The sequence below is a fragment of the Rana temporaria genome, chromosome 12 (assembly GCF_905171775.1).
Source record: "Rana temporaria chromosome 12, aRanTem1.1, whole genome shotgun sequence".
In the NCBI taxonomy this organism is placed as follows: domain Eukaryota; kingdom Metazoa; phylum Chordata; class Amphibia; order Anura; family Ranidae; genus Rana; species Rana temporaria.
The window spans coordinates 34,566,421-34,591,083 of NC_053500.1; the positions used below are offsets into that span (position 1 = coordinate 34,566,421).

The 24,663-nt window shown below is 42.0% G+C and overlaps 1 protein-coding gene across 3 annotated transcripts in view; it reads right to left on the reverse strand.

Annotated features, from left to right (window-relative positions):
- Window positions 1-1,722: 1,722 nt before the first annotated feature.
- Window positions 1,723-24,663, reverse strand: part of MPP2 (membrane palmitoylated protein 2) — a 53,005-nt gene continuing 30,064 nt past the window's right edge. The window contains exons 6-12 of one of the 3 annotated variants that reach the window (XM_040330180.1): window positions 24,060-24,191; window positions 16,787-16,892; window positions 14,865-14,933; window positions 13,354-13,515; window positions 11,757-11,959; window positions 10,003-10,131; window positions 1,723-2,856 (exon numbers count right to left, since the gene is read on the reverse strand). In XM_040330180.1, the coding sequence (XP_040186114.1) occupies window positions 2,680-2,856; window positions 10,003-10,131; window positions 11,757-11,959; window positions 13,354-13,515; window positions 14,865-14,933; window positions 16,787-16,892; window positions 24,060-24,191 (978 nt within the window). In that variant the 3' untranslated portion in view covers window positions 1,723-2,679. The remainder of the gene's footprint in view (window positions 2,857-10,002; window positions 10,132-11,756; window positions 11,960-13,353; window positions 13,516-14,864; window positions 14,934-16,786; window positions 16,893-24,059; window positions 24,192-24,663) is intronic. The other 2 variants (XM_040330182.1, XM_040330181.1) reach the window with 2 other exon arrangements.

Genomic DNA, 24,663 nt, shown 5'->3' on the forward strand with positions numbered 1-24,663 from the left:
TTTTCCTGAAACTTCCCTCTTAAAGTTAGAGTGCGTGTTATACGCCTGTGCGTGATATACACCGATAAATACGGTAACTGTATTTCTTTTGAAGTGGAAGTTTACCTTTCCTCAGTTGTTAAAGCTTTGCTATCAGCCTTGCCAGGATGGATAGATAAAGCATAATAAAAGCCCCAAATTGTGACCTTTCTTGGAGAAAAGACTGTTTTAGGTTCTGTTTAGTGATTTATATTAGGGCCTAGGCACTGGGTCATGTGACCTCAAAGTCAGAGTTCCGGTTAAGTGATGTTCCACTTTAGAAGAGATCACATGACCTAGTGATAAATAAAATGAAGAAAAAATCTTTTGCACTACCACGTGTAGGGTGTGTAAAAGTGAAATAAGTATATAAATACAATAAGTTAATGAAAATCGCTGCTAAATCTAAAAGTGTACATGTGCACAAAATTATGATATAAGAAAATGGTGATCAGCGCGACTACCTAAAATGAACGTCTGACTCTAAAGGTAAAACCAATAACGTGTGCGTAACATGTGCAAATTACATAAGTGCAAAAGTAGCCAAATGGGCTCTTACTTGTTACCTTCGTTTTTATGTAAGAGCCTATTTGACTATTTAATAAACTCTCATTACATTACGGTTTACACTATGAGAGATTCTTTGTTTATTTTTTAATCTGTCACTGGGAGATCTATTGGCATCGGGAATTTTGGATATCCGCACTACAGCCAGTCTGATGGCTGTACACACCATCAGGTCAAATTTCACGCGGACAGTGAACGCGGTGACATGGCCGCGCCGTCGCCGCGACGATGAGACCCTGGAAGGTCAATGCTTCCACGCATGCGTCGAATCAGTTCGACACATGCGAGGGCTTTCAGCCGAGCGAACATGTCCGGTGAGTCTGTACAGACGACCGAACATGTCCGACGGACAGGCTTCCAGCGGACATGTTTCTTAGCATGCTAAGAAACATTTGTCTGCTGGAAACCTGTTTGATCCGCCGGAAAATTGTCCGGTGAGCCGTACAGACGACCGAACGTGTTCGCGGAAACTGGTCCGACGGACCAGTTTCAGCAGACATGTTCGGCCGTGTATACGAGGCCTCAAAGGCTCTATATACTCTGGTGTGCGGTAAGCGCTCTGTGAGCATTTAATATTAAGAAGACAACCCATAGAAGATTCATCTGATATGTGAATGGTGACACCCACTACATATGATTTGGAAGAACATTCATTGACCAATTGGGTTTCTGGGATTGTGAAGACCTTCCTTTTGGATCTAGTTCTAGAGTAGACTTTTGCACTTATGCACATGTTACACACACTTTATTGTTTTTACCGTTATGCCGCGTACACACGATCGGTTAAACCGTTGAGAATGGTCTGATGGACCGTTTTCATCGGTAAAAAACGATTGTGTGTGGGCGCTATCGGTTATTTAACCATCGGTTAAAAAAAAGCCAACTTGTTTTAAATTTAACTGATGGATTCCTAACCGATAGAACAAAACCGATCGTTAGTGGGCACAACCATCGGGTTAAAAATCCACGCATGCTCAGAATAAAGGCGACGCATGCTTGGAAGCATTGAACTTTGTTTTTTTCAGCAAGTTGTGTGTTTTACGTCAGCGCGTTCTGACACGATCACTTTTTTAACCGATGGTGTGTGGGCGCGACGGACCATCAGTCAGCTTCATCGGTTAACCAATGAAAACGGTCCATTGGTCCGTTCTCATCGGATGGACTAATCGTGTGTACGCGGCATTAGAGTCAGACGTTCATTTTAGGTAGTCGCGCTGATCACCATTTTCTTACACATGACCTAGTGCCTACACTTTTTTACATGTGGCATTTTAGTATACCGTAGGTCTACTTTATATGCCAAAAATCCCAATAGACCTTGCTCTTCCATATTTTAAAATGGCGTATGCTTGGGTCTGTTCTCCTTTTCATTTTAATTAGTTGTGGGTAGGCCTTAAACTTGCCACAAATGATTCAATCTTATTGCGTAATCTCTTTAAGATTTACTAACAGCCATACAAATTGAGAACCTACCTTAAAATAAACATATCAAATTATTTAGGGAAAGCTCTGACCAACTTTAGTGTTAAAAAAAACTGATTTTCCTGCATGTACTATTCCCTAATGAGCTTGTATTGCAGTCAGGTCAAGGTGATTCCAAAGGCCTTTCTTACTGCACATATAGGGGCTCCTTATATGCACTGACCCCCCTACTGCAACCAGCAGAATTCAAAACCAGTATGAGAAGGACAGAATAAAATAGCTTGGCATGTAAAGGAGATAAAAAGGGTTATAAACCAGAACTGAGATAATACACAATTATGTTGCAAGTAAAAAAGATCATAAAGGTGAATTTGCCTTTTTAAAAGGAACCTTTGGCACCCTTTAATACAGCTTATCACCTTGTCATAAGCACACATGTTCAGTTGATTGGCAGGTAAACTGCAGAATAATAACAAGAGAATGGAAGAAATATATGGTACAAAAATCTGCAAAAGGTAACAGCTGACCAGGTAGGAGTTGTGTAGAATGAATTACAAGAGGGGTAATATGGGGGATAGGGAACATCCGAGTTGTACCCAGATGCCTGTCCATGTTTTATACACTGCTGTCTGGCTCTGAGGTCCTAGAGGTAATACGAGGACATTCGGTCATCTAGTAGACCCAACTGACGGGAACCCACTGGGGCTCAGTGCGGAGTTTCTCAAGAGCCACCTGCAGCTCATGGAAACTTTTCTCCAGATCTGAGTTCACCAGACTAAGGTCAAAGTAATGGCCATAGGCTTGCTGGAGCCGTTCACTTTCCTCCACAATGCGTAGGAGCTCACCGTCCTGTAGGAAAAGGGCAGGCATCACACAGTATCACATAAAGGTAGGCATACACTAAACACACCAAAAGTATCAATAAGGGCTTCACCAAGAACACATTTGTAAAACATCTCTTTCCTTGGGTGTAATGCCACGTACACACGGTCGGAATTTCCGACAACAAATGTTCGATGTGAGCTTGTTGGAAAATCCGACCGTGTGTAGGCTCCATCGGATATTTGCTGTTGGAATTTCTGACAACAAATGTTTGAGAGCTGGTTCTCAATTTTTCCGACATCGTCTGGATGCAATTGCGGCGCACAAAAAATCCTACGCATGCTTAGAATCAATTTGACGCATGCTCGTAATCATTGAACTTCATTTTTCTCGGCTCGCCGTACGCAGTGTTGTATGTGACCGCGTTCTTGGCGATCAAAATTTCCGACAACATTTGTGTGACCATGTGTATGCAAGACAAGTTTGAGCCAACATTCCATCGGAAAGAAATCCACGGTTTTGTTGTCGGAATGTCCGATCGCGTGTACGCGGCATTACAGTGCTACAGAGATATTTTAGGCAACATCAATTAATGGATTTAGTCAGTAGATAATAATAAGACCACCAGGGTTTCTACGGTCAGTAATAGATCATTTAACCCAGGGGCTCTATAATTTATTAAATTTACTTGGACACCCTATGGCTTCATATGTAAGGGGCAAATTAGGCCTCGTACACACGATAGGTTAACAAGAGGACAACGGTCTGATGGACCGCTTTCATCGGTCCAAACCGATCGTGTGTAGGCAGCATAGGTTATTTGTAGATAAATAGAAAAAGACTGTGAAGTCTGAGACTAGGAGAAAATGGACTTTGTAGGCACCAGATTTTTTTAAAAAAATAATATAAATAATTTTAATTTGAACAGTACATTAGCACAAAAAACACTGAACAATTGCTCAATTTGATAATCAGAAAAAGAAAAACAACACAAAATACAAATAACTCAATTCCTGTCCCTTTCAGAAAGACACCGCTGATAGCCACAGGGCTAGATGTAAAAATACACAATAAGCGCTGGGTGGCGTTGTAGACTTCAAGAGATGGTGCAGGAGGAGTTTGGATAAAAGTGGGGATCAGCTCAACATGTTTCGCGACGTTGTCGCTTCTTCGGGAGCTTCTGGGTGTTTAAAAGACAAAACAGTGTTGTCATTAGAGATGTATATATATCCAAATACAATACAATATTGTTTAAACATTAGGCATATTGTACAGGAATACAAAAAGGCCTCTGAGCATATAAGAAACAGCATTTCGACTGTGGCCATAATACTCACCGAAAAACGGTGTTTAGAAACTTTGAAGAGTGCTCAGCAGCGTCCAGAATTAAATATATGATCAGACCAACTACCTTAGTCAGATGAAATGAGATACCAAGGGTCAAAGCCACACTGACCATGCACCGCCGGGCAGGTTTGAACCAGTTGGGGTATCTAAAAATTGGATAGTAGACAAGAAAAAATAATAATGTGTCCAACACTAGGTGGGACCATAGAAAAATTACAAAAGGGAAGTCAAGGAGAAAGAAAAAAGAAAAAAAGGAAAAAGACGGATGAAAAAAGTATATATGAAAAGTATAATATGTATAAAATTTGACTGATATAGCATACCTTAAAAGAGGTATAAGGGCCTAGGCATTCAGAGGACAATTCCAAGAGCTGGAAAAGGGGAACGCCCTTAGATAGAAAATACTGGGACACCAGAAGGTAAAGGGTCCATGTGAATTCCCTCCTAACTGTAACAAGTCCAGAAAATATAAACGGTAAAAAGTATATATATAAAGAAAGAAAAAATTATAAATATAAAGAAACAAATAAATGATAATATTATTGGTTGCCAGATAGTAAACTAAAAGATTTAATAGGCACTTGGTTTGTAGGAGAAGTAGTTGATATTTCAAAAGGAACCTGACATTAAACAAAAATATAAAAATATAAGCAGTGATTTTTACCTTGATAATAAAGGACTGGATAACAAGTCAATTCACAAAAATTGCCACAAGATGGCAGCGTTGAGCGTTAGGCTGGAGCGAGGAGTGAGGAAACCCCCACAGTGGAACAGCAATCAGCTGTTGAAAATACAAAACCACTCTTAATAGAGGCATGGTGGCAGACAAAAATAAGCAAGGGTAATGAAGGAAAAAGAATTTGTGTACATACCCAATGCTTGACTAGCAGATGGAACGATCTTGGGCAGTGAAATGGTGTATAGGCCCCCTGGACGTCCGTCCTGGCTGGCATTCAACAAAGAGCAACTGCATGCACAGGCTCTTGTTGAATGCCAGCCAGGACGGACGTCCAGGGGGCCTATACACCATTTCACTGCCCAAGATCGTTCCATCTGCTAGTCAAGCATTGGGTATGTACACAAATTCTTTTTCCTTCATTACCCTTGCTTATTTTTGTCTGCCACCATGCCTCTATTAAGAGTGGTTTTGTATTTTCAACAGCTGATTGCTGTTCCACTGTGGGGGTTTCCTCACTCCTCGCTCCAGCCTAACGCTCAACGCTGCCATCTTGTGGCAATTTTTGTGAATTGACTTGTTATCCAGTCCTTTATTATCAAGGTAAAAATCACTGCTTATATTTTTATATTTTTGTTTAATGTCAGGTTCCTTTTGAAATATCAACTACTTCTCCTACAAACCAAGTGCCTATTAAATCTTTTAGTTTACTATCTGGCAACCAATAATATTATCATTTATTTGTTTCTTTATATTTATAATTTTTTCTTTCTTTATATATATACTTTTTACCGTTTATATTTTCTGGACTTGTTACAGTTAGGAGGGAATTCACATGGACCCTTTACCTTCTGGTGTCCCAGTATTTTCTATCTAAGGGCGTTCCCCTTTTCCAGCTCTTGGAATTGTCCTCTGAATGCCTAGGCCCTTATACCTCTTTTAAGGTATGCTATATCAGTCAAATTTTATACATATTATACTTTTCATATATACTTTTTTCATCCGTCTTTTTCCTTTTTTTCTTTTTTCTTTCTCCTTGACTTCCCTTTTGTAATTTTTCTATGGTCCCACCTAGTGTTGGACACATTATTATTTTTTCTTGTCTACTATCCAATTTTTAGATACCCCAACTGGTTCAAACCTGCCCGGCGGTGCATGGTCAGTGTGGCTTTGACCCTTGGTATCTCATTTCATCTGACTAAGGTAGTTGGTCTGATCATATATTTAATTCTGGACGCTGCTGAGCACTCTTCAAAGTTTCTAAACACCGTTTTTCGGTGAGTATTATGGCCACAGTCGAAATGCTGTTTCTTATATGCTCAGAGGCCTTTTTGTATTCCTGTACAATATGCCTAATGTTTAAACAATATTGTATTGTATTTGGATATATATACATCTCTAATGACAACACTGTTTTGTCTTTTAAACACCCAGAAGCTCCCGAAGAAGCGACAACGTCGCGAAACATGTTGAGCTGATCCCCACTTTTATCCAAACTCCTCCTGCACCATCTCTTGAAGTCTACAACGCCACCCAGCGCTTATTGTGTATTTTTACATCTAGCCCTGTGGCTATCAGCGGTGTCTTTCTGAAAGGGACAGGAATTGAGTTATTTGTATTTTGTGTTGTTTTTCTTTTTCTGATTATCAAATTGAGCAATTGTTCAGTGTTTTTTGTGCTAATGTACTGTTCAAATTAAAATTATTTATATTATTTTTTTTAAAAAATCTGGTGCCTACAAAGTCCATTTTCTCCTAGTCTCAGACTTCACAGTCTTTTTCTATTTATCTACATTATTCAGGATGTGGCACCTTATATTAAGGGGTGTTTGATTACCACCCCAGGGCAATCGTAATTCTAAATATAAGCATAGGTTATTTAACCTTAGGTAAAAAAAAAGCCAACTTGCTTTAAAATCAACCTATGGAATCCTAATCGATGGGAAAAAAACGATCGTTAGTAGGCACGTCCATCGGTTAAAAATCCACACATCCACTATGACAACGGTCCTTCAGACCGTTCTAATCGGATGGACTGATCGTGTGTACGAGGCTTAACAGTTAATTAGTTAAATCCATTGTGATAGGACCATTTAAAGTTTTCCAGTTACTAGTTTTTATCTTCCTGGGATAGAAAACATAATAAACTTGACAAAGTTCTAAGGTGTGTAATACCGGTAGGCACTCAATTATTAATATTGAACAAAGGACTGAATTGCACTCTACTGCAACCACAATTGTCAACTACAAATATCATATAATATAGAAAAACCACCATAGTGGTAGGACTGTACATCTTTTATGAACCAAACCATAACAGTTCCTGTTTTTAGCCGAACACTATTTGGCATATCTGGACTGGAACCAAATTTAGTGGGTTTGTTTTTGGCAGTTTTTAAGTCATACATATGTGTAGGGTTATTACAGATGAGGGGTGTTTATACAGTCTTACCACAAAGTTAGGCCTCGTATATACGATAGGTTAACCAGAGGACAATGGTCTGATGGACCGGTTTCATCGGTCAAAACCGATCGTGTGTGGGCCCCATAGGTTATTTAACCATCGGTTAAAAAAAAGCCAACTTGCTTTAAAATTAACCGATGGATTCCTAACCGATAGGACAAAACCGATCGTTAGTAGGCACGACCATCGGTTAAAAATCCACGCATGCTCAGAATCAAGTCGACGCATGCTTGGAAGCATTGAACTTTGTTTTTTTCAGCACGTCGTTGTGTTTTACGTCACCGCATTCTGACACGTTCGGTTCTTTAACCGATGGTGTGTGGGCGTGACGGACCATCAGTCAGCTTAATCGGTTTACCTATGACAACGGTCCTTCAGACCGTTCTCATCGGATGGACTGATCATCGTGCTTTAGCAGTCATTGTCCTGGTAACACAGTTGTGCTAGTTAATTTTTGGTATTTTTTGTAATTTTATGGAGGACCACAGATGGGAGCAGATTTGAAATCAAACCTTGAGACCAAATTTCCTGCATCTTGTAGCATTCCCCAGTGGCATGAAAAAAAAGCTAATCACTCAGGGACATTTATATTATTTTAACATAATCCCTGTCCCCTATTGTAACAAGGCATGTCCTATCCTAGTTGCATCTCTTGGCTTTAAAGTGTACCAAGGAAGATAGACAGTATATTATCCCTTCTACATCCAGGCCAGCCATACACGGAGCGAGTTTCTGGTTGCAGGAAAGAAATTTGCTTGATTGCCCTATCAGCACAGACGGTGTTGATGCGGGAATCCCTCCTACGGGGCCATTATCTTCTCCCAATGGGGGACAGGGAGGGCAGGCGACGCTGTCCCGGCTGGGAAAAGACAGTGATTATCACTAGCAGCTATAGCAGCAAGAGAATCCGGCAAGCTGGTTGTACCCAAGTTATCGATCGATCATTTTGGTACATTTGGGCTGCCCATTAACGGTTTGACTAGTGTATGGCCAGGTCTGATGCCGCGTACACACGGCCATTTTTCATGACGAGAAAAATGCTGTTTTTTAAGATGGTCATTAAAAACTACAGTGTTTAGGCTCCAGAGCATTTTTCTTGACCTGAAAAATGGGCATTAAAAATTTAGAACATGCTGTAAATTTTCTCGTCGTTTTTCACATCATGAAAAGCGGTTGTGTGTAGGCTTTAATGACGGGGAAAAAAACGTGCATACTCAGAAGCAAGTTATGAGACAAGAGCACTCGTTGTGGTAAAACTACCGTTTGTAATGGAGATAGCACATTCGTCACGCTGTAACAGACTGAAAAGCACGAAGACTGAAAATCGTGAATCGTCTCTCACCAAACTTTAATGCCGCATACACACGATCGGTTCGTCTGATGAAAACGGACCGTTTTCATCAGACGAACCGATCGTGTGTGGGCCCCATTGTTTTTTTTCCCCCATCGGTGAAAAAAACGTAGAACCTGTTTTAAAATTATCTGATGGTTAAAAAAACTATAGAAAAAAACGTTCGTCTGTGGGGAAATCCATCGGTTAAAAATCAACGCATGCTCAGAATCAAGTCGACGCATGCTCGGAAGCATTGAACTTCATTTTTCTCAGCACGTCGTTGTGTTTTACGTCACCGCGTTCTGACACGATCGGTTTTTTAACTGATGGTGTGTAGGCAAGACTGATGAAAGTCAGCTTCATCGGATATCTGATGAAAAAATCCATCAGACCGTTTTCATCGGATGAACCGATCGTGTGTACAGGGCATTACTAACACAAAATCAGCAAAAGCAGCCCAAAGGGTGGCACCATCTGAATGGAACTTCCCCTTTATAGTGCCGTCGTACGTGTTGTACATCACCACGCTTTGCTCAAGCATTTTTTTTTATCACGATCGTGTGTATGCAAGGCAGGCTTGACAAGAATCACGTCGAGAAAAACGTTGTTTTTTCTAGGACATTAAAAATGGTTGCGTGTACGCGGTTTAAGGCCTCGTACACACGACCGAGGAACTCGTCGGAAAAGACACATCGTTTTCCTCGACGAGTTCCTTGTTAGGCTTGTCGAGAAACTCGACAAGCTTTCTTTGCGTACACACAGTCAAGACCAAATCTCCTCGTTCTCAAACGCGGTGACGCACAACACATACGGCGGCAGGGGAAGTTCGATTCCACTGCCACAACCCTTGGGGCTGCTTTTTCTAATCTCATGTTACTGCGTGTTAAGTAAAAGTTTGGTGAGAGACGATTTGCACATTTCAGTCTGTTACAGCGTGAAAAATGTGTTATCTCCATTACAAATGCTACTTTTACCGAAGGTGCGCTCCCGTCTCATAATTTATTCTGAGCATGCGTGGGTTTCTAAGCATACACACGAACGTGTTTCTCGTCAAAAACCAGCCAGGAACACAACAAGGAAATTGAGACTCCCGTCGAGGAAAAAGAGAACTTGTTCTCTTTTTCCTCGTCGAGTTCCTCGACAGTTTTCTCGATAAAAAGCATACACACGACCGTTTTCCTAGGCAAAAAAGCTCTGCCGCCAAGTTTCTTGATGGATTCTGTCAAGGAAAACTGTCGTGTGTACGAGGCCTTAGTCTCTTATTATAATGGTCCAAGCAGAAATGGAAGCCATTGACCCTAAAAACCTCCGTACATTCCCTGATCCAATAACAAATAATCAGAATGACACTTACAGACAATTGTTTTGCCGTCAGACCGGCATGAACTGCTGTCTGGTTGTTGGTTTTTAGGGTTTGGAAATCCGGAGCTCCAATGAACACAACATATGGCACAAACTCTGCAGTCCTGAGGACTTTCACTGCCTGTTGAGAAATCCAGGAGTCAGAAAGACTGATAGAAAAACACAAATATGTAGATGTGTGATGCTGCTGTTTATTCCTGCTACCCAACAATGCAGCATACTCAATTCAGGGTGAAAAACATGTATGTGCTACATGCGATAATGCTAAGACAGTGAAGAGCGTGCGTCTCTTTCCAGGGGGTCATACCATATGATTTTATTATTCACAATGGTTTCAGGGGTCCATATCTTTTTTTGGACTTTACACCGGTCTTCTGCCTGATTGCAGTGAGGCTTTTTCTGTTTCAGTGACCACATATATGGAACTGGCCTTAAGGCGACAGACAACTCTAAGGAAATATATATTGGAGCAGATCCACATACATGTGAGATAGGCTACGCCGCTGTAACTTACTTTGCTATTCTTTGAATCCTGAAAGAATTCGCTTTCCGTAAGTTATGGCGGCGTAGGGTATCTCTCGCGGCGTAAGGGCGTGGAATTCAAATGCGGCGAGTAGGGGGCGTGTTTCATTTAAATGAAGCGCGTCCCCGCGCCGAACGAACTGCGCATGCCCCGTCCGTCAAAACTCCCAGGGTGCATTGCTCCAAATGATGTCGCAAGGACGTCATTGTTTTCGATGTGAACGTAAATGGCGTCCAGCCCCATTTACGGACTACTTACGCAAACGACGTAAAATTTTCAAAATTATACGCGGGAAAGACGTCCATACTTAACATTGAGTACGCCACTAGATAGCAGGTTTAACTATACGCCGGAAAAAGCCGAACGGAAACAACGTAAAAGAATGCGACGGCCGCTCGTACGTTCATGGATCGTTGGAAATAGCTAATTTGCACACTCAACGCGGATTACGACGGGAATGCCACCTAGCGGACGTCGAAAAATTGCATCTAAGATCCGAAGGCGTACGAAGATCTAACCCAGATGCCGTTGTATCTTGTTTTGAGGATTCAAAACAAAGATACGACGCGGGAATTTTGAAATTACGCGTACTTTCTTTGTGGATCTACCCCATTGAGTTCTGAATTAGTCTTTCAAGTACCACCACTCTCCCTCCCCCTGCTTATTGTCTTTCTTCCAATTTTTAGGAACAATACCAACAACATAACTTGCTGTATGGGGCGTTTGAGCTAATAGCTGGCTCCTTTAAAACACCCAGAATACCTGACGAAGCTAGACAGTGAAACCCGTTGACGCACAGGGTCTCACGCTTTATCATGTATTTTATATATGTGCTTTTTTAACTTTCTTAAATGTTCTTTTTGTACCATGTACTATATTTAATAAATATTATTCAAAAACATTTGTATACTCTCCACTGCTCATTGTGCCCTTAAAGTCCAACCTTGGGCTACTTTTGCCCTCCCCTTTTTTATTTATATACAAAATTGAACCAAATTGGCAAAGCCAAGCTAAAGCCAGCACTTGTTTTAGTTTAGGGTAGAGTAGGGAAGATAAAGAACCTCTATATGATTTTGTGTGTGTGTATGTTGGTCTAATTAGGTCTCATCGTATCACGATTGTGCTTATCCTTTATGAGACACTGTGTGCTGGCAGCCTTGTAGATAATAAATGCTTAAAGACTAGGATTATTTTGTATTTTATGTATTTTTGGTCTTTCTCACCTGCGGGTTGACATCCAGCACACACATCTTTCCTGATGTCACCACTTCCTGTATGGAACTAATCTTTGTGCCATACAGATTGCCCTCATATTCACCATGCTCCAAATAGCGGGCAGCTTTTATGTCTTGTTCCATCTCTGCGCGGGACGCAAAAATGTAGGACTGACCATCCCATTCTCCTTCTTTCCTCTTCCGTGAGGTATCTATAATGAGATCAGAAAGACCGGCTGAGCATATATAGTTATTCTTTTCTTCACAGTACACCAGCTGGTTCTACAAAGACGGTAGAGCTATTTTGAAGGTTTGACGGTTGATCCAAGGTTTAGCCTGTTAGTTCAATGATAATAGAAGCAGAGCTTGTCAGAGCTGCACCCCTGACTCCACCCCCTTTGCCCTGCCCACATATACCCCACCTTTCTAATGAAGCGCCCATCAAATGCAGCCTCACCACAACCCATAAAATGCAGTTAACCAGCACTCATCAATGCAGCCTACCAGCACCCATCAATGCATCATACCAGAATCCATCAATGCAGCCTACCAGCACCCATCAATGAATGTTCGCTTGCTTCCATTCATTCGGGAGTTGGGACACAAACACAGTCCTCTGACACTATGTGCAAACGGAGTGGTGGCTGCCTGCTGATGCTGAGACTTACCGTATTTATCGGGGTATACTGCGCGCCGGAAAGTAGTTTAAGGAAAAAAAGTAGTTTAAGAAAAAACAAAACTTACATTTTTGTCCATCGGCGGCCTTGTCCGGCGTCCGTCTGCGGCCTTGTCCGGCTTCCGTCTGTGGCCTTGCGCGGGGTTCGTCTGCGGCTTCCTTGCCCGGGGTCCGTCCAGGTGTCCGTCTGCGGTTTCCGTCCAGTCCATCCGCACCTTGCCCCGGGGTTGCAGTGGTGTTCGTTTTTGAATTAGGCGCCGAGCCGAGAGGAGCCTGATTTCCTGTGTGTTCGGCTTGTCTCGGCTCCTCTCGCGTGGCTGCGGGCGGAGCCGAGCATGGCCGAGCCTAGCCGAGTGCGCAGTACACTTGGCTCGGCTCTAGGCTCCGGCGCTCGGCTCCTATCGCGTGGCTGCATCTCGGTCTATTTTGGCGGCGCCCGGGAACAGCAGCATCGGCGTGTATCGCGCACCCACGATTTCCCCCTGATTTTAAGGGGAAAAAAGTGCGCGGTATACGCCGATAAATACGGTAGTTGCTTTCTGCAGAGAGAAGAGAGTAGGAACACCAGTGGCCAGGCACCCTAGGTGGCTGCCTAGTTTGCCTAGTGGTAGCACCAGCCCTGCATGGGTGAAAAGTTGAAGAGTTTGATTCCCCGCTGGGAGCATTTATCCCTACTCCCACCACAGTGCAGCTACAGTCTATGCTTGGCTAATAGGATGAACTTGCAAGGTTGCTGGACAAAGTGGGTTCCCTGTATACTCCTGTGCGAAATCCACATATGTTCCAATAAAGATTTCACTAGCGGTATGGTGATAGATTCTTTCTTCAACAAATATTCAACAAAAGTGAACTTAGTATATTCTCTTGATGTTATACTGTAAATATGCTGTGTTACATCGTGTAAGCAGATATCGGCCTACAGAAACTCACATGGCGTTGTGGTGCCGTATCTCAATGTGTCAGAAGTCAGCAGTTTGTTCTTCAGGCTCCTCCTCCCAACTCCCTGGGCACCAATGAGAATGAGGGTCTTTCTTCGGAATGGGGGCATCTTTGCTACTTCTTCATAAATGAGAAGTTCATGGCGGTCGAACTCTACAAAACAGGAATTAAGGTGATATTTTTTAACGCTGCATGTTTAGAACAATCAATGGCATTGTTTTGGTGAAGCCAATGCTCATTTAATGCCATTCTAATGCCATCAAGGACATATATTGAATATAAATATCTTTCTTCCTATGGGTTTGTGTGGGCTCTCATATTTCCTTTTACAAACCTAAGTTTTAGGAAGGTAAGTCTCCTCTTATCAAAAACTAACTCTAGTGCATGTCTCTCTCTATGCAGTGGCGGCTGGTGCTCAAAATTTTTGGGGGCGCAAACAAACTATAAAAATAAAAAAAAACATCAATTGCCGCCACTGTGCCCATTAAGCACAGCCACTGTGCCCATCAAACGCCACAAGTTTGCCCCCTCAAATAATGCCAGTTTCCCCATCAAATGCAGCCAGTTTCCCCTCAAATGTAGCCAATTTCTTCCCAAATGCAGCCAGTTTGTCCCCAAATGCAGCCAGTTTGTCCCCCAAATGCAGCCAGTTTCCCCTCAACTGTAGCCAGTTTCCCCCCCAAATGCAGCCAGTTTGTCCCCAAATGCAGCCAGTTTGTCCCCAAATGCAGCCAGTTTGTCTTCAAATGATCCCAGTTTGTCCCCTCCGCCCGGAACTTACCTTTCTTGGGTCAGCGCTGTCCTCCTCCACGCTCCCTTCACTCCCCCTGAGTCCTCGATGTCTTCTCCCGTCCTCGATGTTGCTTCAGCCAATCAGGTGACCGATAACCAGACCCGGTGCACCTGATTGGCTAAAAGGCGGGTCAATGCTAGGGAAGCGATTCCCTAACACAGCATGGTTTAAACAGGGAATGCACAGCCGTGCGCCCACTGTTTAACCATTTGGAAGCCGATTAGAGCCCACAGGCTCTAATCAGGAAGCCTATTAGAGCCGATGGCTCTTATCAGGCATTTCCAAAACACACCCACCGCTGTAATTCAGATGGCCGCCACTCAACAGGCCTGACACCTGAATAGTGGGCGGCAGAGGCGACAATAGATATATTCATGCAATGCTTGAATATATGTATTGTTGCATGACGGGTGAAGGAGAGAGGGGGCGGGGCTTCCTACGCCCACTATGGATGCACTGCCACTGTCTGTATGACTGTAAAAGCATGTAAGAAGGAAAGTCCTTTCAGGGGAAGACTGACTTAAATTGATCTAATTGGCTAGTTTTGGGTGAACTGATGCATTTAAGAAATTAATAAGATGAGACATGATTTATTCTCAGAGCTGAAAGCTTTTTCCCACTTATTCAGACCCCCCATAGACACATACATACTTTATATTATATATATATATATGATAACAATGACCCTAAGCATGAATGAAACGTTTACCTGCATTTTTGGTGGTTACATACATTATCCTCTTCTTTTTTTTTCCTCCCATACTTCCGCAAAGAGCACCTATCAACATCAACTATTTGTTAGAAAAATCGGATCCATAATTATATATATAAAATTTGTATAACACACTAGCGGTAATAGCACACTATTACTGCTTTCGAACTACCTTCGGATGCACATAAAGACTTTTTTGCTGAGAGCGATGGGCACTTTTCTTCCTAAATTTGCCAAAATCCAAGTACAGTGCATGTTCCTCCTTTAAGTGTACAAACCCTTTACAGCAGACTTATCATGCATACGAAGGGAGAAAGTCAAGGCAGATGTACTTGTTGAAAAAATTATTTAGGGTTGACACCTCAAAATTGGACACTACATAGGTTCTATGATCTCTAAAAAGCAGGTAATTGAATCTAAATCCTAGGTTTTAAGGGGAGATGTGGCAACTCAAGTTGATATCCATCAACTAAACTCACAGTTGAAAAACATATTTTACCTTCCAAAGAATTTGTGCTGCTGGTCTTATGGTCTAGATACCACTGTTCCCAAACTTCGAAGCAGCAGCAATAGCCCAGCTTGGTCAATAACCAAACCCCAGCCTCCTGAATGGGCAATGAAGGAGCAGCAGAAGACTATAGATATCAGCACATGTGCACAGAAAAACCTGATTGGCTAAGATGACTGCCCCTCTCCTTTCTAGTCTTTCCAGTGCTGCTGTACGTAGGATTACAGGAGGCTGAAAACCTGATTGGCTAAGATGGCTGCCCCAGGGCTGTATCCTGGCCTAGGCCAACAAGGCCCAGGCCTAGGGCAGCACGTTGCAGGGGGGCAGCATGGAAAGAGTCCCCGCCGGCTTGCGCTACACTGTTAGTGTAGCGCCAGTCTTATGGGGCGTACTGAACAGAGAGGCAAATTAGTCTAGTGCCCCCATAAAGCAGCCGCACTGCTTCCGGCCAGCATTCCGCAACTGTGGGGGGGGGGCGGAGCTTCTAATTTTGACTGTCCTATTATCCTGAACCACAAACCTTCCTCCCTGTGCTATGTATTTTCTGCTGCACCATTGGCATGGTTATATCTTCTTAGTCCTCTCCATAAAATTTGCAGAATTGTGTGCCTAAAGTAGAACTATAGGCAACACTTTTTTTTTAGGGAAGGGCGGGTCTTAAACAGCAAGGGGTGTGGCCTTGACAGGAAGGGGTGGGTCATATTTAAATTAGGGGGTGCACGAGTTTAGTCAGGCCTAGGGCAGCACAAACCCTAAATACACCACTGGGCTGCCCATCTCCTTTCCAGCCTTTCCAGTGCTGCTGTACAAGGGAATACAGGAGGCTGATATCTATACAAATGTTGATATTTAAATATGTTAAGAAATACTTTTTTAATCCACACATAACTGCCACCAATAATTTTATATCTGCCTGGAGTTCAATTTTAATAGGGTTTAAGGCTGGGTTCACACTACTACACTACTTTCATCCTACTTTGCTCTGCTACATTGGTCCTACATTTATCCTACATTGGTCCTACATCCATCCTACTTTCATAAACAGGATACTACTTTGGTCCGACTTCAATGATATTCAATGGGCCTGAAGTAGGATCAATGTAGGACCAAAAGTAGTACAGGGAGCATTTTCAAAGTCGGACCGACTTGTGTAGGACGCTACAAGACGCTTTCATAGGGAAACATTGAACACAGAGCAAAGTAGGATGAAAGTAGTGTAGTAGTGTGAACCCAGCCTCAAGGGAAATGTAAAGTGCAGTACCCTACAAGAACCAATGAGTAACCTTTAAACTGATGAAAGTTGAAAACTGAGTGGTTATTTATACAGCAGATCACTGGTGATTGGGCAGCCTTTACTAAAAAGGCCCATAGTGATCAAACCACATAAGGGCAGGAGTGGAACGTTACTCACTAGAGTTTGGGGTCAGCTCACCATCTCTTTTAACAAATGCTTTTCTCTTCTCCTCCAGTAGCTGGCTGGGAATGAGACCTGCGGAGCCACCTTTCACTAGACACGCCTAGAGAAATAGTGAAAAGGGAAAGTTCAGTAAGCCCCAAAAGGGGCCCTAAGCAAAATAGTTGTATTTTAGCACAATACATCTCTTTGAATTTCATACGGTTCAACAAACTGGGCAAAATTTGCTTAGTGGGTCATCATGTCGGACCCCTCTTGCCTGATATCCTTTAATTGAAAATCAAAGGAGCCCAGAGATTTGTTGACTAAACAGCAGCTGCATCCAATCACTGTTAAGATATTCTAACAGTCGCTGGTGTCGGCAGGGGGATTCGTCCATCCACGCCGGTTTAGCGTGGATGGAGGAATCTTTTAGATCCTTCAGACTGAATTTTGTAAAAGTGCTATATGTAAAAGGGGGTTAATTTTGGTACCATCGTCCCGTCAAAATGTATAGGGAATTGGAGGGAGGCTAAAGAGGACTTCAATGGTACCATATGTGTAACTGATTACCAGTCAAGTTTATAAAGTTAAAAAAGACTAGGCATGTGCATTTCGTTTCGTTCCGAATCTAAATTCATTATTCGGACATTCGGATGCATACGAATTCCCGAATTGTAATATTAACGAATTTACTGAATCCGAACGAACGTCGAAAACCCGCGGACGAAATTCAATCGAACATCGAAAACAAATTCTATTCGTATCGAATTCGAAAACAAATTCTATTCGAATCGAATTAGAAAACAATTTGATTCGAAAACAAATTCGAATGAAAATTGAAAGCAAATTTTAATCAAAATCTAAAAAATATAAATCGATTTCTAAAAAAGAATACAATAAGATAGAATATAAAATAATAAAACAATAGAATGAAAATCAAAGAATAGTAAAGAACAGAATGGAATTTAATAGAATGTAATCCATTACAATAGAATATGACCTGGCTTCTTCTATCTATCTTCCAGAATGGAATTTAATAGAATGTAATCAAATACAATAGAATATGACCTGGCTTCATCTATCTATCTTCCATTTTCTGAAATTCGAAATTCATATAGAATGAACTCAAATTCGAAGAGAAAAATATTAGAATAGAGTAGAATAAAATATATTTATGTATATATATACAGTGATGAAAATAAGTATTTGAACACCCTGCTATTTTGCAAGTTCTCCCACTTGGAAATCATGGAGGGGTCTGAAATTGTTATCGTAGGTGCATGTCCACTGTGAGAGACATAATAAAAATAAAAAAATCCAGAAATCACAATGTATGATTTTTTTAACTATTTATTTGTATGATACAGCTGCAAATAAGTATTTGAACACCTGAGAAAATCAATGTTAATATTTGGTACAGTAGCCTTTGTTTGCAATTACAGAGGTCAAACGTTTCTTGTAGTTTTTCACCAGGTTTGCACACACTGGAGGAGGGATTTTGGCCCACTCCTCCACACAGATCTTCTCTAGATCAGTCAGGTTTCTGGGCTGAGAAACACGGAGTTTGAGCTCCCTCCAAAGATTCTCTATTGGGTTTAGGTCTGGAGACTGGCTAGGCCACGCCAGAACCTTGATATGCTTCTTACAGAGCCACTCCTTGGTTATCCTGGCTGTGTGCTTCGGGTCATTGTCATGTTGGAAGACCCAGCCTCGACCCATCTTCAAAGCTCTAACTGAGGGAAGGAGGTTGTTGCCCAAAATCTCGCAATACATGGCCCGGGTCATCCTCTCCTTAATACAGTGCAGTCGCCCTGTCCCATGTGCAGAAAAACACCCCCAAAGCATGATGCTACCACCCCCATGCTTCACAGTAGGGATGGTGTTCTTGGGATGGTACTCATCATTCTTCTTCCTCCAAACACGGTTAGTGGAATTATGACCAAAAAGTTCTATTTTGGTCTCATCTGACCACATGACTTTCTCCCATGACTCCTCTGGATCATCCAAATGGTCATTGGCAAACTTAATACGGGCCTTGACATGTGCTGGTTTAAGCAGAGGAACCTTCCGTGCCATGCATGATTTCAAACCATGACGTCTTAGTGTATTACCAACAGTAACCTTGGAAACGGTGGTCCCAGCTCTTTTCAGGTCATTGACCAGCTCCTCCCGTGTAGTCCTGGGCTGATTTCTCACCTTTCTTAGGATCATTGAGACCCCACGAGGTGAGATTTTGCATGGAGCCCCAGTCCGAGGGAGATTGACAGTCATGTTTAGCTTCTTCCATTTTCTAATGATTGCTCCAACAGTGGACCTTTTTTCACCAAGCTGCTTGGCAATTTCCCCGTAACCCTTTCCAGCCTTGTGGAGGTGTACAATTTTGTCTCTAGTGTCTTTGGACAGCTCTTTGGTCTTGGCCATGTTAGTAGTTGGATTCTTACTGATTGTATGGGGTGGACAGGTGTCTTTATGCAGCTAATGACCTCAAACAGGTGCATCTAATTTAGGATAATAAATGGAGTGGAGGTGGACATTTTAAAGGCAGACTAACAGGTCTTTGAGGGTCAGAATTCTAGCTGATAGACAGGTGTTCAAATACTTATTTGCAGCTGTATCATACAAATAAATAGTTAAAAAATCATAAATTGTGATTTCTGGATTTTTTTTTTTGATTATGTCTCTCACAGTGGACATGCACCTACGATGACAATTTCAGACCCCTCCATGATTTCCAAGTGGGAGAACTTGCAAAATAGCAGGGTGTTCAAATACTTATTTTCCTCACTGTATATATCCTCTTGACCACCGCCCCATGTCAAAAAGACGTCCTCTTTTTAAAGTTGAATATCTCGATAACGGCAGCAGCTGCTGCCACAACCGAGATATTCATCTTTTCAGGGGGCGGTGGTGTACACGATAACGGAGGTCTCCGTGGCGGATTCGCCGCGAGATCGCCGTTATCGGTGGCGGGAGAGGGGCCCCCCCCCCTCCCGCCGCTCTCCCGCGCCCTCCGCCGCTTACCGGAGCCGTCGGTAGCGGCGGAGGGGATCGGATGTGTCCGGCAGCTGAGCGGGGACGGGACTGAAGGAGAAATCTCCTTCACCCGTCCTTATAGCTCTGCTGGGCGGAAGTGACGTCAAAACGTCAGTCCCGCCCAGCCTCTTAAAGAAACATTTTTTTTTTTTAATTTTTTTTTTTGCATTTAAGTCTAATTATGAGATCTGAGGTCTTTTTGACCCCAGATCTCATATTTAAGAGGACCTGTCATGCTTTTTTCTATTACAAGGGATGTTTACATTCCTTGTAATAGGAATAAAAGTGATCAATTTTTTTTTTTTTTCAGTGTAAAAAATTATAAAACTAAATAAAAATAAATAAGAAAACCCCAAAAAAATTTTTTAAAGCGCCCCGTCCCGACGAGCTCGCGCGCAGAAGCAAACGCATACGCGAGTAGCGCCCGCATATGAAAACGGTATTCAAACCACACAAGTGAGGTATCGCCGCGATCGTTAGAGTGAGAGCAATAATTCTAGCCCTAGACCTACTCTGCAACTCAAAAAATGCAACCTGTAGAATTTTTTAAACGTCGCCTATCGAGATTTTTAAGGGTAAAAGTTTGACGCCATGCCACGAGCGGGCGCAATTTTTAAGCGTGACATGTTGGGTATCATTTTACTCGGCGTAACATTATCTTTCACAATATATAAAAAAATTGGGCAAAATGTATTGTTGTCTTATTTTTTAATTCAAAAAAGTGATTTTTATCCAAAAAAAGTGCGCTTGTAAGACCGCTGCGCAAATACGGTGTGACAAAAAGTATTGCAATGACTGCCATTTTATTCCCTAGGATGTCTGCTAAAAAAAAATATATAATGTTTGGGGGTTCTGATTAATTTTCTAGCAAAAAAATTGTGATTTTCACATGAAGTGCCAGAATTTACCTGGTGGGCAAGTGGATATATATATATATATATATATATATATATATATATATATATATATATATATATATTTTTTTTTTTTTTTTTATTATTCTACTCTTCTAATATTTTTCTATTCGAATTTGAGTTCATTCTATATGAATTTCGAATTTCAGAAAATGGAAGATAGATAGAAGAAGCCAGGTCATATTCTATTGTATTTGATTACATTCTATTAAATTCCATTCTGTTCTTTACTATTCTTTGATTTTCATTCTATTGTTTTATTATTTTATATTCTATCTTATTGTATTCTTTTTTAGAAATCGATTCATATTTTTTAGATTTTGATTCAAATTTGCTTTCAATTTTCATTCGAATTGTTTTCGAATTCGATTCGAATAGAATTCGTTTTCGAATCCGATTGAAATATTATGGAATCCGGTCGAAATATTTTCAAATTCGACCGGATTTTTCGAAATTCGGTCGAAAACGAACGAATTATCGAATCTGGTCAAAATATTTTTGAATTTGTCTGGATTTTTCGAAATTCGGTCGAAAACGAACAAATTCCGAAAACAAATTTAACACATGTAATGAATCTAACTTAACGAAATTAATTAAATAACGAATTAAAACGAAACAAAACAAATTTTTCCCTTTTGCACATGCCTAAAAAATAGTTTTTATTACAAAAATAAACAAAGTTCATTTACATATTCATAGAATAAATATATTAATAAATATATTGTGTTGTGACAGCCATGCAGTAACTCATATTTTACATTCTATTGTTGCCAATAAAATTTCCAACCATCCACAGTATAATGTATAGAGGCTCTACATGTTTCATGTTTTTTTCGTAATAGCCGCTTCCTTAGGAGCTTTACACAGGTATAGATTTGTCAGATGGTACATATGGATTATTGTCACATAACAAAAGGGGGGGGGGGGGCCGCGCCACAACAAAGGTCACTGGGAATCGGATCAAGGGGTAACCCACCCCGGAAGGCACAGGAACTCTCAAAGTGACACCAACATCCATTGGTCAGTTCTTTCAGGAGAGATGTCTTTGTAATCCTATGGGCATCAAAAATAATGGAAGAGAGGAGACCCCTCTTGATACAGGGAGGTCTGAAAAAAAGATTTGTGTTGTATAGGTGGTCTGTTTAGACACCAAACAGTTGCTCAAGCTGCCGCTTAGTTAACAGGAGGTAGCAAATTCCCAGCTGAACATTGATGCCACAATATGAGTATGCAGACATCTCTCTGTGTATGACGCAGGGCTTAAGGCTGAATGAAAAAAAAATCGAATAGTGTATGACCGCATGAGTTGAAAAAAAATCTATGTCCATTGAGTTCAACCAGAAATGAATAAATTAAAAAAGCATTCCTGGAACCATTAGTGTCAGGTCACCTGAGGCCAGGTGACAAGTGCACCCTGTTGGGGTCAGGGATGCACCACAGGGTAGTGAACCCTATAGCCGACTGCTGCTATCAGAAAAGGAAGCGTGAAACCAAGATCGCCCAGGGCGCGGAGTCTAAGACCCAGCTTTGTGTTCACCAGAGCCTCTAGTGGTGAGGATGGCCTTCGCCGCAGCTGGATCCAGGTCGCGACCCCTGGGATCCCCTAGGTCACGCTCCACAGGGAGAGAGGGGAAGCAGCAAGCAGGACAAACGATAGTGATGGGTAAGGCCAGGTCAGGGCAACAGGCAGACAAGGGTAACTAAGGGACAGGCAAAAGGTCAGGGGCACAGGCAAACAGGAGAAGTCAGGGACGAGCCAAAAACGGTACACAGGAAGGTAATCGTAGCACACTGCAGACAGGAACTTAAGCTAACAACACGGTTGAACAGCACTGCAGACCTGTAGTGCAACATTTAATATAGACTTCCTGTGATGGCCTGGGTGGGGCCATACAGTAAGGGGAAGTAATAAAAAGGGAACCAGAACAGAGTCAGGCCTCTGATGAACAGATGGAAACAGGTAAGCTGCCAGACTTTATTTCATATAGCCAGTTATTTTGCATTTAGAAACATATACATCTCCTTTTTAAAGCAATCTACTGAGTTGGCTAGATCCATCTCCTGTGGAGGGCTTTTCTATAATATGCATTGCTCTTAGGGCCCTTTTACACTGGTATGCTTAAAAACTCGGTATACGTTTTGCAAAAATGCATATTGTGTTGATGATGCAATTTTAATGCGTATATGGTGTGTTTTCTGGATTCTTTACTCCCAGCAGCCACCTGTGAAAAATTGACACATGGCTCAATGTGGGCGTGTTTTTGATGCATATTTGGGGCATTTCCTATAGAAATCAATGGGGGGTGCATTTTTTGTGCGCCAAAGTGGACCAAAGATGCAGTATGGGTAACTTTTCAAAATGCAGTGCAAACACAAAGCAGCAATATGAACAGTTACATAGGACTTAAAGGGGAATCGAATTTATGTACTCTTGTTGTGTTGGAAAGGTGTGCTTTTACGTGTGAAAGGGCCAGTTTCCATTGTGGAGATTAAACCTTATTTACTCCAGGCACAAGAAGTGTCCCTTTGTCTTTTTCAACATTGTAAGACCGCATTCAACATTTCATCTTTGGAATATTTGAAACATACAGTGTCAGGCAGGAGAATATCTGCCTGCCGTGGAGAGCTTAGACCCACCACCATTCTCCGTCAATGGGTGACAATAAGGCTTAATTTCCACTGGCGTTTTTACAGCCACTTTTCTGAGCGTTTTTCACAGCTTTTGAGCTGCGTTTTTTTGAGCTGCAAATGGCATAGGCGTTTTTGAGCTGTAAAAAAAACGCGGGACCAGGGCGTTCTGTGGCTCCAGCAATAGAGCTGTAAAAACACCAGACATTAAAAAACGCTCAAAAACGCGCACAAACGCTCAAAAACGCTACCGGGGCTCACAAAAGCTCACAACATTTTTTTTTTTTTTTTTTCAAAATAAACATGGACAGGCATTTTTAAGCTGTAAAAAAGGCTAACACAAGTGGCTGTAAAAACGCCAGTGGAAATGAAGCTTAATTATATTCTTATTGGCTCTTTGAAACTGAAGAGAAAAAGATCAAAGCTTCTGGAAAGGCAATTTTAAAACACACAATGCAAAATCACTGTGTGTGATAACATCTGGTGGCTGAGCTGCTCATTATGGCCTTCAAGGGAGGTCATAAATGGTCCAATTATTGCAAGTATTTCTTGAATCCTAAACATTGATTGCAAAAAATAACCCCCTTTCTGGCCATACTTGTGTCTGCTAACTCAGTTAATTCTTTACATCCTAAAAGTCGTCTGATGTCTATGGGTAGATTAATATGAACAGAGAGGAAGGAAACATCCATAGATGTATTGTTGTTACTGACCTGCCACCAGTTCGGGTCTTCCTGGTTGACAATCTGCAGGAGGTCACCTGCCCGGAAAGCCAACCCTGCCTCCTTACATGGGATCAGACTGTCATTAGAAGGGTCGTAGCTGAAATGACACTTTACGAACACCTGTAAAGTAAAAAGACGTGCTTTGTTATGTATGTTATAATGAAGCTCAGTTTCTTTACCATATGAAAGTGAGTAAGCATGGACTTGAAGAAGGTGGGCTGGAGATATCAGGTTCTTCATGCACAATGAAAGTGTAAGGCCGCGTACAGACGAGCATACATGTACGATGAAACCGGTGCGCCGGACTGTTTTCGCCGTACATGTATGCCCGGGGATTTCTGTATGGTGGCTGTACTCACCATCATACAGAAATCCGCGCGTAAACAATACGCGGGGCGTGTCCGCGCCGTCGCCGCGACGATGACGCGGCGACGTGGGCGGCCCTGCCAGTTAAATGCTTCCACGCATGCGTCAAAGTCATTCGACGCATGCGAGGGATGGCGGGCGCTCGGACATGTACGGTAGGTCTGTACAGACGACCGAACATGTCCGAGCGGGCAGGATTTCAGCGGGCTGTTTTAAAACAAGTCCA